This window comes from Hemiscyllium ocellatum, chromosome 10 (genome assembly GCF_020745735.1).
Source record: "Hemiscyllium ocellatum isolate sHemOce1 chromosome 10, sHemOce1.pat.X.cur, whole genome shotgun sequence".
NCBI lineage: Eukaryota > Metazoa > Chordata > Chondrichthyes > Orectolobiformes > Hemiscylliidae > Hemiscyllium > Hemiscyllium ocellatum.
The window spans coordinates 59,028,922-59,048,354 of record NC_083410.1 but is presented as its reverse complement, the minus strand read 5'-3'; the positions used below and the strand labels follow the sequence as shown (position 1 = coordinate 59,048,354).

General features: G+C 38.8%; 1 protein-coding gene across 1 annotated transcript in view; it reads left to right on the top strand.

Moving 5' to 3' along the window:
• Positions 1–3,136, top strand: part of LOC132819774 (serine/threonine-protein phosphatase 4 regulatory subunit 3B) — a 57,439-nt gene extending 54,303 nt beyond the window's left edge. Inside the window, exons 15-16 of the mRNA XM_060831526.1 lie at positions 830–1,035; positions 1,469–3,136. Of these exons, the coding sequence (XP_060687509.1) occupies positions 830–1,035; positions 1,469–1,564 (302 nt within the window). The 3' untranslated portion in view covers positions 1,565–3,136. The remainder of the gene's footprint in view (positions 1–829; positions 1,036–1,468) is intronic.
• The last annotated feature ends 16,297 nt before the right edge of the window (positions 3,137–19,433 follow it).

Below are 19,433 nucleotides of genomic sequence, written 5' to 3'. Positions count from 1 at the left end.
GATGGAACAGGCTCTGGGCATAATGACCACCACCTCTTAGATTTTTGAAAATAAAACTATTACATTTCCAAGTATTATAATCAAATTTTATATTTTGTATACTGAAACGCAAATCATTAACACGTCAAAAAGTTTGGTAATCATAACACTGATCTTTAGAGAAACCACTGTCCACTTAACCTGAGTCTGAGAAACAAGCCGTACATCCATTATACTTTGTATCTTAAGTAAAAACCAAAGAAGCTGGGTTTGCAGAAACAAAAAACAGAAATTGCTGGAAAAGCTCAACAGGTTTGGCAGCATCTTTGGAGAGAAATCAAGAGTTAACATTTCGGGTTGAGTTCTGAGGAAGGGTTACTTGACCTGAAATGTTAATTGTTGATTTCTCTCCAAAGATGCTGCCAATCCTGTTGAGCCTTTCCAGCAATTTCTGTTTTTATTCACACTTTCTATATCTCATTTTGTATCCTTCTACAATCTATTGAACTCCATGGGCTATGATTTTGCAAACACACTACTTGAACTTCGTACCAGCTACATTACAAAGTTGGTGTGGAGTATTAATTTTTTTTTTAAAACACCCTGTGTTTGCATTCTTATTGAAAGAACTAATTCCAAAATCTCTGGGAAAGTCTGCTACTGAATGTAGCCTGCATGTTATGCATGTACCCATATAAATTTTACCTAGAAAGCCGAGGAAGCAGCTTAGCACATCTCAGTAGAGTGCCAATCTGTTTAGATGCTGAAGTATAAAACTTAAGATTACTGTTTAATTGAGATAAACACTTTAATTCAGTGTAATCTGAGCCCTTAAATGTTTTCTTTTTAGCTAAAGAAAGTGAGGACAAGGAAAACCTTCCGAAACGTTCTTCGAGTCCAAGCTTCAAATTTACGTTTTCACATACCTGTGCATCTGGTGCAGCAAATGGAACAAATGGCACTAATAGTAAATCAACGGCAGCTCAGACCGCTCCAGCCAGTTCCACTAGTTCTTCTGCGAAGCATACCAGTTCATCTACTGCAATGACAGCAAAGGTTTGGATTACCTTGTGTTCAAATGTCTGTTTCAAGTCAGTCTAATGTAGTGTGTTTAATTTTTTTCAAGTATAAATTTGGAATCTGATAATTATTTCTAGACTATGAATTTAGATTCTTCTTTTACATACGGTTGGATGCAAGGATTTGAACTCTTGATCAAACTTGAACAAAATCTCCAGTAGGCTAATTTTGGTAGTATTGTTATGTTAGCTTTTTTTTGACTTTGCTTTTAATTTTGTGGAACTATTTCAAACAAATGTTTAGCGCAATGTAGTGAAAATGCTATCCATGTTGCTGTAGGCTTGTACTGCAATTTAAATTGTGTGTAAGTGATCTACTTCAAATTGTGCTCGCTAATGATGCTCTAATATGTTTTCAGTAGGAAAGCTACGTGCTTCTTTAAATTTTTGTTTTTCCTGAATTTCTTTAGGGAGGTCTAGTGGGACTTGTAGATTATCCTGATGATGAGGAAGAGGAGGAAGAAGAAGAAGCATCACCAAGAAAACGACCTCGTCTAGGCTCATAATTGACGCATGTGATGGATGACTTCGGGGTCTGATACAATGGTGCATCTGTTCCTTAAGCTTGGGGTCTTAATCAGGAATGGCTGCTTCACTGTGATTACAGAAGATGCAATGCAAGGAGTAGCAAACAGTGTGCCAATGTTTCAACTAGAGGGCTTGAGTTCTGTGTGGCAGCAACATGCTACTGGGGAACTGGACCTCTCTGGAACAAACTTGGAAAGGAAAACCAGCCAATCAGGCTGGCAGGGCTAGCAGTTAGTGAATGGGAACCTGATTGACAGTTTCCCAAATGGGGAAGAGATTCAGATTTGGGGCGGGTTAGGGAAAGCTTGAGCAAGGGAGCAGGAACTGCACAAAAATGATGTTTGGGAATTCTTTGCCAGGAAACAAAAACTGGAATAGGCGTGCAAAGTATCAGTTGAAAATCCTTTCAGTCTGAAATGAATTAGGTGCTGTCCCATGTGTTAATCCTCATTTTTGTTTAGTTTGCCTCCAATTCCAAGTTTTAAATTGGAGAGAAGGAAACCTGTCAAAATCTAAGCAGAGGAATTCAACCTACTACTGGGACCATAATGATGAGACTGCCACCATGTTCACTGGATCTTTGAGCATCCAGTGGGCCTGTTAAGCATTTTCTAATCAAAATGGTGAATGGTTGGAAAAGCACAGAAGAATATGCACCTCAGTCATGTGCTGTACTACAGATAGGCTTGTGAAATAGTCTATGTGTAAAAGCTGGCGCTGGTGACTGCAGCAAGAGTGGTTTATGAGCAAGACTGTTGCTTTTATCTTATTTACTGTTATATGTTGTGGCAGTTCCCCAGGCCAAAAATACCACTTAACAAAAACAACATCATCCCAATCTGATTTATATATATATATATTTTTGGGTATTTTGTTGCAGGTTAATATTTCATTATAACTGTTAGGCAAGTTTCTTTTAGGGAACACTAATTTTAACAACTGACTGATAGTAACACTGGGGAGTTGTAACAGCTGCAAGAAATGAGTCTTAACTAGTCTGCCTTTGCTCAGACAGTCAGTCAGTCATCTCTGTGCAGTAGTTAAGATCTAAGCACAGGAGAAGGCTCAAGTTAGGTTCCAGATGCTTTTATTGCACAGTGTGGTGTTCTGGTTCATTTTTAATACAGTGGTTTACGCAGGTTGTTAAACCAGCTGTAGCCAAATAGCCAACTGGCAATCTGTGTGTTACAAAATGAAATCAAAACTTTTTAAAGCTTTTTTTTTGAAGTCATCTGCATCCCTTGGTATTTTGGAGGTTTTGTAGCTCAACTTAAATATTCTTTGGAAAAAATGGGCCGTCTGTCATGTAGATATGAAGTATAGTTTTTCCATAAAACAGAAGTTTATTTTGTATGGATGAATAACCACCACTGTAACTGTTATTTTACACTGTTTGTATACGTGTTGATATTAATGAAGCAATGTAAGATTCAGGAATTAAAATGTGACCCTGTAATTCCATAAACAGAATGCTGTTGTGTCTATTTTCTGGTAAAGGTCAGAACTTTAATTTTAAAGGTGCTGAATTGTAAACTGAGAATCAATCAATTGATCAATTGGATTGTTTGTTTTAGGGCTTAGTTTTATTTATAGGATTACGCACAATGTTTTAAAAATAAACCAAAGCAGCAACTAAATGTGTCGTGCTAATCAAAGTTGATTTTCAGTTGTCATTTGGGTTAATTAAATTACTGTCTTAATATGGAGTTACTTTGTATAGAAGTGTGTAATTAACATGTATTTTGGTCTTTTTCTCTCATTGACATGTTGACATTCATTGCATTTCGCTTTAGAAGATATACCTGCAACCATGAACCCTTCCACAAATGAGCATTAAACTTTTAAACTATGCAGAACTACATCAACTTTCCTCCCTCAAATAGATTTACATGTGCTGTACCAAACATTCAGTGTAACAAAAGCTAGAACCTACGTATCACCTGCATCCTACCATACAGGTAACTATGTAACTAGTTAGTTTTGAAATGAGTGATTTTTGTGATCAACTGTTGCAGCTTGTGATTTAAATACAAGATAGAAATTTTTAATCTCTATCTATTCAGCATTTATCTGTTTGATAATTTTTACTTTTTTTCAAGCAATAATTTGATAATCCAAGAATTTCAATTAGTTTGGGTGAACATGACATTTTTAACATGTCTCTCTTTCCTATCTTCCTGCTGCACGTGACTGGAGGACCTATGTGCACTGGCCCTGGTCTATCATTATCTTTTTCACTGCAGCCCAGGTGGTATCCCACTCTTAAATTCTCGTTAAATTTAGTTCCCCAGGTCAGTCTTTTCTGCCATACCATGTTGCATCTGGTGCTGTCAATTCAGTGCCACTCTGGAAGGGTGTTTCCAGATGACAAAATGTGCCTGCCTACCTCAGTTGCTTCTCTTTGTGATGACTAGTCCTTTTGACTAGTGTCACACTACACTTGCTAACGTCTTTCAAGTGATTTAACCTTGAATAATTTTGAGTCTCTCGGCATCGGTTGAATTTGTCAAGTGGTCAGTAACATCATAGTTTTCAGATGTACAAAAAATAGTTATCATTTAGGTAATGCACTTTATCATTTCCAGAGTAGAATAATTCTCAAGCACCTGTTGCATTGAGAGATTCTGCACCAGTTGTTGGACTCTGCCGTGAACAGCAGTTAAGTAGTAACTATTCAGTTGAATTGTAAGCCTGATGTTAGAAATTTCTCTACCTAAGCTGCTTGATTTTGTTTTTCCTGCTGGTGTCACTGAGTCAGTTGAGTCATCCACATTCCTGTGGGTCTGGGAGTCACATAGGTCAGCCCAGCTGAGGATGACAGGTTTACTTTCCTAAAGGACATTAGTGAACAAGATAGATTTTTATGACAATTAATGTTAGTTTCTCAGTAACCATTATAGTTAGTCTTAGGACTAATTAAATAGGCTTAAATGCAATTCTAACTCATCATGTAGCCAGGTCTGGAATGGAAAAAGTTGATAGAGAAAAATCCTTATTGCTGTTCTTATTTGGCTAGACTCATTGCAATGTTTCATGAATAGTATTTGGAGCAATTGTAAAAGCTGAGTTGTGCACTGCACTTCCCATTGCATTCCAACTACTTTTTACATTGATCTTTCAGAATCACTGCACTTTATTGGAGGGATTTTGTGAGCATTGTTTACTTTATAGTTTGTCTTGTTTAAAGGAAGTCAGAATGTTGAAATCTAAGCAGTGATTTGAAATTTTAGCTCTGTTTTTGATTTAGATTTCACAAAATGTGCATAATCCAATTAACCTCAAAGTGTTATAGCCTAAGTACCTGTAATTGTTTTGGGATGTTGTACTATAGTGCTACCTTTTTAGAATTGCCTGTTAAATATTCTTCATTAAATGATTTTATTACTTTTTGCTGTCACAGTGCCAATCTAACAATTGTAGGGATTTTTATTAAATTAAGAATAATTTAATTAAAACAACTGTTTATTAAATTTGAGTAAATTGTTTCATAAAATACCTGAAAGACTCATTACTTCTAAAATTTATGAAAATGTGCATTTACATGTTGCATTTCAAATGTTTGAAAATGCATTATTAGCAGGTTGCAGAAAAGATGCACGATTTTTAAAAAATATATAGGATGCTTTCATTCTTTGACAAATAAGTATACTCAATTAGTTATTTTATGGTCTTTCTGATTAGTCTTATGAGGCCAAAGATACCTGGTACAATATGTAGAATATCAGTATAATTTGCTATATTGGGAGCTTTTGCTCGATTTGTTTTAGGAATCATGGAGGGATTTCAAATTTTCCCCTGTGAATGTTTATTCTAGTTCATGTTGCTCAGGAAATTCAGTCAGTAAGTTTACATAGTTAATGGCAGCAGTTCATTTGTAAATGTTAATGAGAAAATGTAAAGGTTCTAATTCACAGAAGCAGCTAACTATTCATTTGATTGAAGTCACCTCATCTTTAAGGCCTATGACCTACACAGTCATAGAGATGTACAATGTGGAAACAGACTCTTTGGTCCAACTCGTCCATACTGACCAGATATCCCAACCTAATCTTGTCCTACATGTCAGTACCTGGCCCATATCCTTCCAAACCCTTCCTATTCATATACCCATCCAGATGCCTTTTAAGTGTTGCAATTGTACAGCCTCCTCCACTTCCCCTGGCAGTTCAGTCCATACATGTATCACCCTCTACGTGAAAAAGTTGTCCCTGTATCTCTTTTATATCTTGCTCCTCTCACCCTAAACCTATGCCCTCTAGTCCTAGACTCCCCCACCCCAGGGAAAATACTTTATCTATTTATCCTATCCATGCCCCTCATGACTTTATAAACTTTTGTGACGTCACCCCTCAGCCTCTGACACTCAGGGAAAACAGCCCCAGCCAATTCAGCCTCTCCCTATAGCTCAAATCTTCCAACCCTGGCAATATCTTTGTAAATCTTTTCTGGACTCTTTCAAGTTTCACAATATCCTTCCGACAGGAAGGAGACCAGAATTTGCGTCGTGCAGTATTCCAAAAGTGGCCTAACCAATGTCCTGTACAGCTGCAACATGACCTCCCAACTCCTGTACTCAATACTCTGGCCAAAAAAGGTAAGCTTACCAAACACCGCCTTCACTATCCTACCTGCATCTCTACTTTCAAGGAACTATGAACCTGCACTCCAAGGTCTCTTTGTTCAGCAACACTCTCTAGCACCTTACCATTAAGTGTAGGCTTTCCCAAAATGCAGCATCTCATATTTATCTAAATTAAACTCCATCTGCTACTCTGCATCCTGAATATGACCTTAATGTTATCAACCAATGTTTGAAGTGCAGTTACTGCTATGATTGAAAATGACAGGGAATTAGCAGAGCATGATGCTAAAGAGTTGCCATATAATCTTTGGTGCTTTGAGGATCAAATTGGTGAGGGTTCAAGGAGAGATCCAGACTTCCAACAATACCCCTTGTTTGCCTTCTGCGTTTGCCTGAACTGGAAGATCTATCAGACTGTCTCTTCCAAAAGTTAATAAATGTAATAAGACTCGTAGTAAGAAACAGAAATTGCAGAATTTAACATTCTCCTCTCCGAATTAGAGATAATAGAAAAAGGCTATGTGCCAACCTGTTATAAATGCAGCACTGAATGTGAATATACCAGATACTTGGGTGTTAATTGAAAGCTGACATCTTTGTCTGAAATTTAAAATTACTTAAATGATGCAGAACCAAAGATGATTTTTTTTTTGGAGATGTGACTCCCTATCCTACAGCCTGCATTGCAAGCAACTTGCAAATATATTGTAGATTCAGCAATCTAAAGTGGACATTAGTATGAAACTTGAGTCAGGAAAAATCATATTTCTAAACTTGCAATAGGACCCAGTGCACATCAATGCTGTGTGATATGTTCCTGTCTAGCAGTAATTTAGAGGCACAGAAGCAATACATCGTTAGCTTGGTTGTGTTTTAACATTTCCTTCAACAAACTGCTGTCCCAGAGGAAGGTACTTGAATATCTTCCATTATTCAGTACCATGAAAAATGTTGTTAAGCCTGAGAAGGTGCAGAAAACATTTACAAGAATATTGCTGGGACAAGAGGGTTTGGGAGGCATTTTCTCCTGGAACGTCGGAGGCTAACAGGTAATGTTATAGAGGTTTATAAAATCATGAGGGGAATGTTTAGATTGATTAGCCAAGATCTTTTTCCTCAGATGGGGGGGGGGTCCAAAACTAGAGGGCACAGGTTTAAAGTGAGGGAGGAGATTTTTAAAAGGACCTGAGGGGCAACATTTTCAGGCAGTAGGTAGTGAGTGTATAGAATGAGCTGCCAGAGGATGGGGTGGAGGCAGGTACCATTATAACAACTAAAAGACATCTAGATAGGTATATGAAAAAGAAAGGTTTAGAGGGATATGGGCCAAATGGGACTAGGTCAGATTAGCATGTCTGCTCAGTGCAGATGAGTTGAACAAAAAAATTTGTTTCTGTGATGTATGACTGCGAATGTGCTTAGCTCATGAACCTTTTTCTAGATTCCAGTAGAGTCTTCAAGTATTGTTATCTGTCACAATTTATATACTTTTGAAAAGTTAATTTCCCTGGTGGAAAATATAATTCTGCACTTAATTCTGCAGTTCTCTTGAGTATAATTGAATTTGGAGCAAGTTGTATAATGAGGGAAATGTATATATTTACAATAGTAAGACCAGAAATTCTGAACTACATATCTTCAGGAGTTATGAGGAGACATTATATAAATTTAGGCCTTATTTCTCAAGAATTTAGAAGATTAAGGGGTGGGCTGATTGAAGTCTCAAGATATTAACAGGAAAAAAATGTTATATAAACTATTTCCACTGGTTGGAGATTCTAGGAGTGGGGGATATGGTCTTAAAATTAGAGCCACACGTTTCAGAAGAGATGTTAGGAAATGCTCCTACAAGCACAAACTAGTAGATGTTTTGAGACTGTCTTCCATAATTGGCAGTGGATGTTAGATCAGTAGTTGATTATAAATCTGAGACATAAGTTATTGTTAAGCATTGAGTTTAAGGTATTGTGGGATATGGGCTAAAGGCAGAAGTGGACCATCGATCTTTGAATAGTGGAGCATGCTCAAGGGACTGAATGGCCTATTCCTGTTTCTGCATCCCGAAATGTAATCTTTGGATATCCCTGAGCCAGAAGGAAAGTGCCTGGCATTGGTTAAGTAAGATGAGGGTTGAGTCTGTGGCTCAAAGATTGGAATGAGAGAAGTGGGTCTTGATTCATGGGCAGTGGCACCAATATCGGAAAGAAGGGGAGCTTTACTGTTTGGATGGTCCTCACTGCAACCATACTAGAACCATAGAGAAGAAAGAATGATTGATAGAACTAGGGCTGTAGGGGATATTTTAAAGTAAATTTGGGGAAAGTCTGAGTTTGAGAGAGGGGATTTGGGAACTGGAGAAAGGACAGAGTAAAGATGCAGGTGATGACCAGGTCAATATAGGAATGGAGGGCATATGTTGACTTGTGTGTGTTAATGTCATCGTCCCTTTATAATCATGCTTCCACAGAGTGAAAGGCTATGTATCAGTAACAAGAAAGATAGATTGATGACCCAATCAATATGGGCTGTATTTCCTGGCACCTGCGAAAGGCACATTGCGCTGGCAGAAAGTTCTGCACAAACGTGTGAAATGCCCAGAATAAGAAAGATGGACCCCAAAGAAATACAATAAATATGAGTGAACGGTACAAGTCACTGGCAGGGCATTAACGTTTGGCACATGTGAACTGTTTTTTTGGGATGTCACAGGATATTTTCAAATAGGTATGGTATCCTTTTCAGAAACATGATTTTGGAGTGAGCACAGCTCGGGTATGAATGTTTAAAGCATTACTTGACATTTTGGAGGGATTGTAAGGAAAAGGGAAGTGGGGAGGCTCTGAATAAGGAAGTTATCAGTTCAAAAGTGATTTTGGTTCAGAGGAAAAGTAGAATCAGTTTGTAGGGGATTTTGTTTTAAAAGAAAAAATCACAATGCTTTATATTACTGCAGAAAAGAAAATAAGATTATAAATAATGAATAATAGGGACATGTGAGAAAGGTACTACCACAATACTCAAAACAAGTGGGGATGGGGGCACCAAATTCACCCCAAAATCGCCCAGGAAAATACAATCGTTGACCACTTAGAGAAAACATTGCCCGGTAAATAAAATCAGTGTGTAACTGTTTTGGTGAGGCTGGTAAGTGGAGCCATACTGGAAGCACATCTTTGTCAAATCTAGTAATGGCAGTTGAGAACCTTTGTTTACTGAGGTGGACATTTGCCTACCTGTTTCAAAGTGGGGTTCAAAGTCAGACAATAGGCTTTCAAGGGGATTGAGAGGGAGACTGCCTAAAAGGGAAACACTTCAAACCGGCCAAGGAAGGAATACAGCAAACCAAGTCACTGAGGTAACAACTTACTTGCATATCATAGAATCCTTAGAGTGTGGAAACAGTCTATTCAGCTCATCATGTCCACACCAACCAACCATCCAGAACTAACTTCACCCCTGTCCTTGTAATCCTACATTTCCCATGGCTAATCAACCTAACTACATCTGTGAACCATGGGAGGAAGCCCACACAGACATTTGTGATAATGTGTAAACACCACAGAGACTGTCCCTGGTGCTGTGAGATAACAGTGCTAACCACTGAGCCACCATGCTGCACTATGTTTAAAGCTGTATTTATTCAGGAGCAATTCTATGCAGATTATAGTGGATGCTATTGTGATAGATACTATTGGGAATACATATTTCTATTTACAAGCTGTGGAAAAAGTGAAAGAAATTGGATGGATATTTTCTAATTTGGAAATGATTTTTGACCATGTGGTTATTTAGAAAATGAGGTCAACAGTTAAAATGTTACTTTCGATTTTGAAGAGATGGGGAAAGCTATTAGAGAGACAACTTATCATCCTTAAATGCTGGGAAACTTGGCTTTTGGGAAAAAAAAGAGGACTATACAAGAGGCCTGTGCTGATGGTTACCTAACAATCCTTTATAAAATGTAATTTCTGCTTTCACGAGCCAAAGTGGTCAGTATGGGGGAAACTTAGACTATATGTCTCAGCATCGTTGGTAACCTGAAGGTTTTTACATATTAGTTTTTCACTTCTTTAAATCTTGAAAATCTGAACTGTAGTCACTTTCTAAAGACTGAAACCAAGTTGACTGACAATCTAAACTGAAGATCTTCGATCAGTAAATCTACAGAGTTTAGTCAACAAGATACCAAGTGAACTGCAGTCAACAATTTTTTTTTACATGCAAGAGTGGGGTTATTTTTAGAAGTATTGTTTTAAGTATTTGAGTTCAACAAAAAACTGGTGCAAGTCTCCCTTCTGTTCTGAATAGTAGTACAAAATGATTGGCCATTTTGGTGATGGAATATCTGAATGCTCTTTTGATTCAATCAAGAGTGACACAACCATCCAAGCCTAATGATGGTGTCATATGTACAATGCAGCAAAGATTAGTGGTAGCCCATGTGATTGTGAAATTGGTCACAGATGTTTTAACTCAATGCATTCTTTGTTTTGACAGAAAACTAGTAATTTTATTTTTGTTTTGAAATCTTCACACATTCAGTAAAAGTGTGAAGGAAAGTATAGAACATGAGCATTGGTCCTTAAAAGGGGGGCAAGTAATGGGACCCAAGCAAATGGCAGAGACTTTGAACAAATATTTTATTTGTTTTCATGATAAAAAAAACAAAGAAAATTAAGATTAATTTTATGGCAGCATGGTGGCTCAGTGGTTAGCATTTCTGCCTCAGAGTGCCAGAGACCTCTAGACTCAGGCCGTTCTCTGTGTGGAGTTTGTGCATTTGTCCCTGTGTCTATGGGGCTTTCTCTGGGTGCTCCGGTTTCCTCCTACAGTCCAAAGATGTGCAGGTTAGGTGAATTGGCCATGCTAAATTTCCCATAATTTTCAGGGATGTGTAGGTTAGGTGCATTAGTCCAGGAAAATGTAGAGTAATAGGATAGGGGAACGTGTCTGGGTGGGTTACTCTTCAGAGGGTTAGAGTGGACTTGTTGGGCCAAATGGCCTGTTTCCACACTGGAGAGGTTCTATGATAAAGCAGAGGACAAGTGAGGGAGGAACTTAAAGCAATCACACTGAAAACCTGGCACTACGGGCAAATAAGTCTCCTGGACCCTAATTGCCAGCATGCAAAATTTTTTTTTAAGTAGGTAGCTGAAGAAGTAGAGAATGCGTTGTTTGCAAATTTTCAAAATTTCCTTAAGTTTGGAAAGGTTGCAGCAAATTGGAAAACACATATAGTGCCATGTTTCAAGAAAGGAAGAGAAAGCATGAAATGCAAATTACCCAGATGTGCTTTTGGGAAATGCTATATTATAATATTGCTGTAATAGCAGGACATATATGAGATCGTAACCATGTTGACCATGTCCAATTGCATTTTGTGAAAGGAAAATTGGCAAATTTATCATCAGTTAACAGTGGGATAAATGGGGCATTATCAAATTGGCAATTGCTTTGATATCTCAACTATTTATAACCTGCATTAATGATTTGGATGAAAGAACTGAATTGTAGTGTAACCAAATTTGCAGGTAGGGTAAAAGGAGTCTATAAAAGGATCTAGTTTGAAATACTTGGCAGAGTATACTTCAGAAAAAACACTTTTTCTGTTTGGGCAGGCAGAATAAGAAAGCTGTTGAAATGGGGATGAGAATGTTGCAATACGGTGGGATATGAGTGTCCTCGTGCATTTTTGTTCATTCATGGGATATAGGCATCACTGTCTAGGCCACTATTTATTGCTTATTCCTAATTGCTGTAGAGAAGGCTGCAGTGGGTTGCCATTATTGAATCGCTGGAATCCTTTGGGTGTATGGTCATACACAGTGTTTTTAGAAAGACTTCCAGGATTTTGACCCAGTAACATTGAAAGCAAAGAAAGTTCTATGGAGGAGAACTTTAGGTTGGTGTGCCAGTGTATCTGTTGCCTGTATGGAGGGAGCAAAAGTTTAAGGTTTAGAAGGTGCTTTTGAAGAATAGTCGGTCAGTTACTACAGTTCATCTTGTGCACCATCAGGGTCGATACCGGTGCATCCATTTCAGTGATCACAGGATGCGTCTTCAACAGATTTTGCTCTGGACTTGAACCCTTAGGTTTGTGCAAAATCTCTGCTAGACTGAGAACCTATACTAGGCAACCTTTATGGTTCTGGTCTCCTTTTGAGAAGTACCTGGTTCAGTTACCATTGATTGTAGTACAAAGCTCAGGCCCAAGCTTGATGGGGTGTAATTTGTTGAGAAAGATTCACCCAGATTAGCTCAACATTTTTTTGATTACGAAATGGTTGTCTGACCAAAGTCCTAATTAAATACCCAGAGGTTTTTCCGGAAGGTTTGCAGACTGTCATAGAAGCAATGACCACCTTGCATGTTGACCAAAATGCAATTCCATGATTATGTAAAGGCCCACCCAATGTGATTTGCCTTTTGGACAGAAGTACAGGCAGAAATCAAAAGACTGGAAAGCAAAGGTATCATCAAACTAATCTAGTTTGCGGAATGGGCAGTACCAGTTGTATCGATTGTGAAGTCCGATGGGTCATTTGATATCAGAAGGTCAGTCCCCTGATAGAACCAAAGCTGCCCATTCCGCAAAGGCTGCTTGATATCACTGTCGATAAACCCTTCAATCACTTTGCTGATGATAGACAGTAGATTGCTAGGGCAATAACTGGTCAGGCTGTATTTGTTCTGCTTTTGGTGTACAATTTATCTGAGCAATCTTTCACATAAATGCCAGTGTTGTAGCTGCGCTCAAGCAGTTTGACCAGAAGTGTAGCTGGCTGAAGAGCACAAGTCTTCAGTACTGTTGCTGGAATGTTCTCAGGACAAGTCTTTGCATATGCAGTGCCTTCAGCCACTTCTTGAAATAACTGGATTCCCATCAGTGATGAAAGCAACCGCAGGAGGAGGGTGAGATTGATCATCCAGTCTGCACTTCTGGCTGAAGGTTGATACAAATACTTCAGCTTTAGCTTTTGCACTGATCTTTGAGGATGGAGTATTTGTGAAACCTCCACTACCTGTTAGTTTATTTGTCCACCACTAATCACGACTGGGATAGGGTTGCAGAGCCTGGATCTGATTGTTCATTGTGACCCAACTATTTCATATTGCTTCTACCATTTGGCAAGTGTCACAAATCACAAAATATAGTATAGAAGGAGTAATTAGGAAGACTAATGGAATTAGCCTTTATTGCACAGGCTTTGTGAGATCAGAGTTTTGAAGCAGTTGAACTGTGTGTTTTTGAGATCAAAAGCTGCGGCACGGTGGCACAGTGGTTAGCACTGCTGCCTCACAGCCAGAGACCCGGGTTCAATTCCTGCCTCAGAATGTGGAGTTTGCACATTCTCCCCATATCTGCGTGGGTTTCCTCCCACAGTCACAAAGATGTGCAGGTCAGGTGAATTGGTCATGCTAAATTGCCAGTAGTGTGAGGCGAAGGGGTAAGTGTAGGGGTATGGGTGGGTTGCGCTTCGGTGGATCAATGTGGACTTGTTGGGCCGAAGGGCCTGTTTCCACACTGTAGGTAATATAATCTAAACCTGGTGTACCTGAAATGTAGAAAATAAGAGCAAAAGTAGGCCATTTGACCCATTGAACCTTCTCTGTCATTTATTCATGATCACGGCTGACCTTCTGTTTCATTGCTGTACTACTGTGCTGACGGTGGCACAGTGGTTCAGTGGTTAACACTGCTGCCTCACAGCACCAGGGTCCTAGGTTCGATTCCAGCCTCGGGCAACTGTCTGTGTAGAGTTTGCACATTCTCCCCGTGTCTGCGTGGGTTTCCTCTGGCTGCTTTGGTTTTCTCCCACAGTCCAAAGATGTGCAGGTCAGGTGAATTGGCCATGCTAAATTGCCCATAATGCTAGGTGCATTAGTCAGCGGGGAATGGGTCTGGGTGGCTTACTCTTCGGAGGATCGGTGTGGACTGGTTGGGCTGGAGGGCCTGTTTCCATACTGTAGGGAATCTAATCTGATCTTTTTAAGCCCTTTGCTCCCTTGGACTCTGCAAATCCATCTCTTTCTTAAATTTATTAGCAACTTGGCCCCATTACCTCATGCGGTAGAGAATTCCATAGGTTCACATCTTCTGAGCAAAGAAATTTCTCATTTCAATTCTGAATGGTCTTCCCTGTTTACTGAGGCTTGTCCCAAACTAGGGGAACATCATCCCTTCATCACTCTGTCGAGCCTGTTAAAATTTTATACATTTTCAGTGAGGTGCCCTCTCATTTTTCTAAATTTCAGTGAATACAGGCCCAGTTGACCCAGTCTCTCTTCATGTGACATATCTGCCAATCCAGGAATTAATTTGATGAATGTTTCCTGCTCTACCTGTAGGATAAATATATCTTTTCTCAGATGAGAAGATCAAAACTGACACACAATTCCAAGTGTGTCTCACCAAATTCTAAGCTGCAGCTTGCCCCTGTATTCAAATCCCCTTGCAATAAAAGCCAATACACCATTTACTTAACTGTTTGTTCTAGGTACATGTTTGCTTTCAGTGAATGATGTACATGATAAAGATATGTCTATTGTTCCATGGTTTGTTTAGAAGTCACACTGTCTTTTAGAATAGATTGCCTCAGAGTCTCAAAAAAACTGCATAGTGAAGATTCGGATGATGATCTTCCTGGCGATGGAGAGTAGGAGGTTCCTTAGTAGTTTCTACAGTTCATTTTGTCTCCTTTCTTGAAGACAGTGGTGATGGCAGCATCTCTGAGGTCAGCAGGGATTTCTTCTTTGTCCCAGATTTTCAGGAACAGTTGATGGAGATGATAAATAAACTAAGCTCCTCCAAATTTGAAAATTTCCACTGGAATTCCATCTAGTCCTGTGGCTTTTTCATTCTACGTATGTCTAATGGCAATTCAACTTCTGCCATACTGGTGGGAGTCCAAGATCAACTTTGGGGAGTTGGGGATTTTCTCAACGCATCCACGGCAACAAGTGTTTCACAGTTTGAGTTCTTTAAAGTGCACTCTGCAGTGGGGGCTGATGTTTTCTCTGTCTCTCAGAAGTATTCAATTCCACACTAGTTTGAGGCCAAGGATGATGGATCCGTACACTGCCTCGGTGGCACAGGAGGAGTCCGGGACTTCCTCGGTGGCACAGGAGGAGCCCGGGGACTGCCTCGGTGGCACAGGAGGAACCCAGGGTGTCATACTTGTTGGCAAGGAGTTGCAGCTTCTTTCTCAGTCTGCCACTGTTTCTTGACTTCCATCCTTCGTCCTCTGAGTTAGCTGTTCAATGGTTTCTCCTCTTTGCCTTGCTAGTGATATTGTACAGTTGGTTCTGCTATAATGCGTATTTCTTCAGCGCCAATTGGCTTTAATGTGATTGACGGGTTTCCACTGTTCTTTTGTAGCACGTGAACTTTCCTTACCTTTCTTGGCTATAATGCAATTCTGGCCCCGCTAGTTTAAAAGGCAGTGCTATTTCGTGATTTTCTTACAACACAAGATCGTAAAAGAATGGAATTATCGTGTTATTATCAGAACCAACTGTATTGTCAGCAAGGAGAAGTTTTCTCTTCTGTCAATGAGGTCTTGGATAATGTGGTCATTCTCATTGAAACAGTCTTGGAGTTTCCTGCTTTTGCAACTAATTATTTCTTTACAGCATGAGATCGTGGCTGTCTTCAGCTCTTTCCAGATTTTCTCCAGTCTGTTTAAATGAACTGTTTAAAGATTTTGGGAAAGACACTGTTAGAAGTTTGCTAGTCTGCTTAGCTCTTGAAGTCACTCAATATTGAGCTTTTTACTGAATTTCCTTTTCACACTCAGCTGCTTCTGGACACATTTGAGGGATATGGAGGAATGGATGAGCTGGCGGTCTGTCCAATAGTCATCTGCACTGATCATTACTTTGATAAGGACAACATTCTTTTGGTCTCGGGATCTTTACCAGTCCATCTATCCATTAAGATCAATGGAGAAATCCTCCCAAACATGGAACATTTCCTCTACCTGGAAAGTTACCTCCTATCATCCAAGGTTAACAATGATGTAGCGATTTGACATCGCATCCGATTTGTAATTGCTGCTTTCGGATGCCTAAAGATGATTCTTTGGAGAAAGTGACATCTATCCTGATACCAAGATCCTTGTGTATAAGGCAGCCATCATTCCGACTCTTCTATTTGGCTCTGAAACTTGGACTCCATTTTGATGCCTCCTCAATGCCCTTGAGGAGAGTACCATCAGTGTTATTTAAGACAAATGCTCAATGTCAGCTGGAAGGATAGGCATACTAACATCAGGATCCTTTAAGCAGCCAGTAGCACCACAGTCGAGACCATAAAACACCAACTCTGCTGGGCTGGGCACATGTTTAGGATACCTGTTAAATCTCTTTGCTTAGCTCAAGGAAGGCGCTCAAACAAAAGGACACAGGAAGCACTTCAAAGACTCCCTAAAGGCTTACCTCAAGAAATGCAACGTGGATATCAATGCTAGTTAAAAACTTATTAAACATCAACTAGGCGTTACTACTTCTACCTTAAATTCTCATAAAAGTAAAAATTGACCTTTTATATTTAAAAAACTCAGTAGAAATAGCAAACATGTATTGCTGATTACCTGTCCTCTGCTCTCCTCAAGCATAGAACCTATAGTTTTCTTGTAATGACACTCTATTTTCTTTTCAAGCTCTGCATTCTTCTGAGTAGAGATTTCTCCTGCAGGTCTAGTTCTCTGTTTACAAAGACAAGATGATGCTGATTTTCCCTGAGTGCTCCTTTCACCCATTCTTCAACTGTGTAAAGTTTTGGTCTCTTTACTTAAAGAGGAATACAATTGTTCTGAAAGTCATGCAGAGCTGGTTCACTGGATTATTTCCTTTATAAAGAAGTTGCTTTATGAGGAAGTGTTGGACCTATATCCAATTGAATTTAGAAAAATGAGATGATCTTATTGAAATGAATAAAATTCTGCGAGAGTAGTTGCTTCATCTGTTGGGGAGTTTAACACCAATGGCACAATTTTAAGAGGTCGTCTTTTGAAAACTGGAGTGAAGAGGCATTTCTTCTGTAGATCTTTGAGTCTATGGAAATCTCTTCTAGAGAAAGCTATGGAGACTGGTTCATGGAATATAGTCAAAGCTGAGTTAGATTGTTGACCAACAAGGGTTTTGGGAGTTCTGGCGGATAGAAAGGAATGTGAAATTAAAATCACAATCAAAATAGTTATGATCTTACAGAATGTAGAGCACACTCAATGGGCTGAATGGCCTGTTTCTATTTCTTATCATCTTAAAAATAGAGTTCAACTGTCTATGGTTGGAATATTCAGTGGTGTGCAATTTTATTCTCCAAATAGAAACATACATTCTAGAATAAGTCTGAGTTCACAACCTTTTTTAAAAAACAATCATTTTTGACTAGAATAGCCTCAATCTTCAGTTGTGTATTTTTCTAATTGAAGGCTGACTCATATAGGATGTGCAGCACAAAAATAGACAACACTGTCTATGTACAAAACCCTATTCAGTAAGGGAGAAAGCAAGGAACTTGGTAACCTGACAAAAATAACAGTGAAAATGCAAGAATCCATAAGACTAATGGTTAGAGGACAATTAGAAAATATCACTATAAAACCCATGTCTTAGTAGAAAAAAATTGTTTGACAAACTGTTTCAGCGATAGTTTAATTAACAGAGTAAATGAGGTCAAAGCTGTATGTAGATTTTCAGGAGACATCTGATAAGATGCCATGTGTTTTTCTTCTTGTGCTTACTTTGTAGGTAAATATAAAGCATCAACCATATAAAAAATTGGTTAACTCTAAGGTATGTAGGTTCATTCATTAAAGATTACAGAAGTTGGCAGCAGAATTAAAGTTAAACTTGTACACATCTAAGCTCATAGCTTAATCAGTTTGATTAACATGGCGTATTGCTTCATTTTCCCTCTAATGATGTGTATTGAAACCACAACTACACCCACTTAAAGACATACTGCAATATGTCTCCTTTTACAAATAAATAACTTTGCTTTACGAATAATGGTAACTGTTTACAGTGGATGCAAATGCTTGGTTAGATATTACAAAGTATCTAGCTAAGAAACTCAGCCTCAAGTCCCTTGAGCACTGTAATAGTCTGTTCATACCTTATATACCCTACTCAGTAATTAATGTTCGTGTGATCTTGAATTTGCTCAGTGGTCTGATGGAGTTTTAACATTTGAATGTTGTTTTGGATTTTACCTTGCATCTTGGCATGGGAGCAGTGAAGCTGCATGACAGTGGTGTATTTGGTGCTTCATTAATGTTGTTGTCAGTTCCATTTCTCAGTTGCACCATTGTGTGTGATGAACTTGGTTCTGGACAGACTGTTGTCAATTCAGCAGAATGTCAATACATAACTTAAAATGCTGAATCTGAACCAGTTGTCCACTCTTTAAATTTGGCAACCTCTTCGCCTGTGTTCCTGTCATGCACACATCCTCCACCCTTTCCTGTTTCTTCAGGTGTAGATTGTTGAAAATGAGATTAATTCATTCACACTGCTCTGAAAAATTCCACTAGTGATGGAATGGTTGCACTTACATGTGTTGGCATAAGATGTAACATTCGTAGGGACTTTTTTTTGTTTAATATTACACCCCATAGTCTGACATTTCTGGTAATGATGCTGTGGGTAGAAATCATTAACTGACACACAAACATAGAGGCATAGCAGTAATGTCACTGGACAAGTAATCCAGAGTCCTGTGTTCATGTTTTGCAAACATTGATTCAATTCCATACAGCAGACACTGAAATTTAATTTCAGTGCAGATCCGGAATAAAAGAAAGCTCAACCAACAGTGACCATGTAACCAATGCACTGTCAAATATCGTAAAAACCCATTTGGTTCACTAATGTCCCTTAAGAAAGGAAAACTGCCACCCTGACCTGGTCTGGTTTACATGTAACTCCAGATTCTCAACAGGATGGGTATAATCTTTAGTAATTAATCATTGTCATCTGCATTCATTGTAAGTCATAATCACTTGAGATAATTCTACCTTTTATATAACACTGATGTATTTACTGGAACCCTCTAATCAATAATGTCTCCTCCTAACTTCGGGTAAAGTCAAATATGGTTGAGTAAATTTGATTTCTCCTTTAAGCATTTAACATTGCGAACTTAAGCATTTATTGTGGGTTTTCTACTAATACAATGATCAAATGTTTGTTTTGAAATTTACATTCTTAACATGGAATTTTTTGTTTTGTGTTTCTTACATGGCTAATCTTAGTGACAT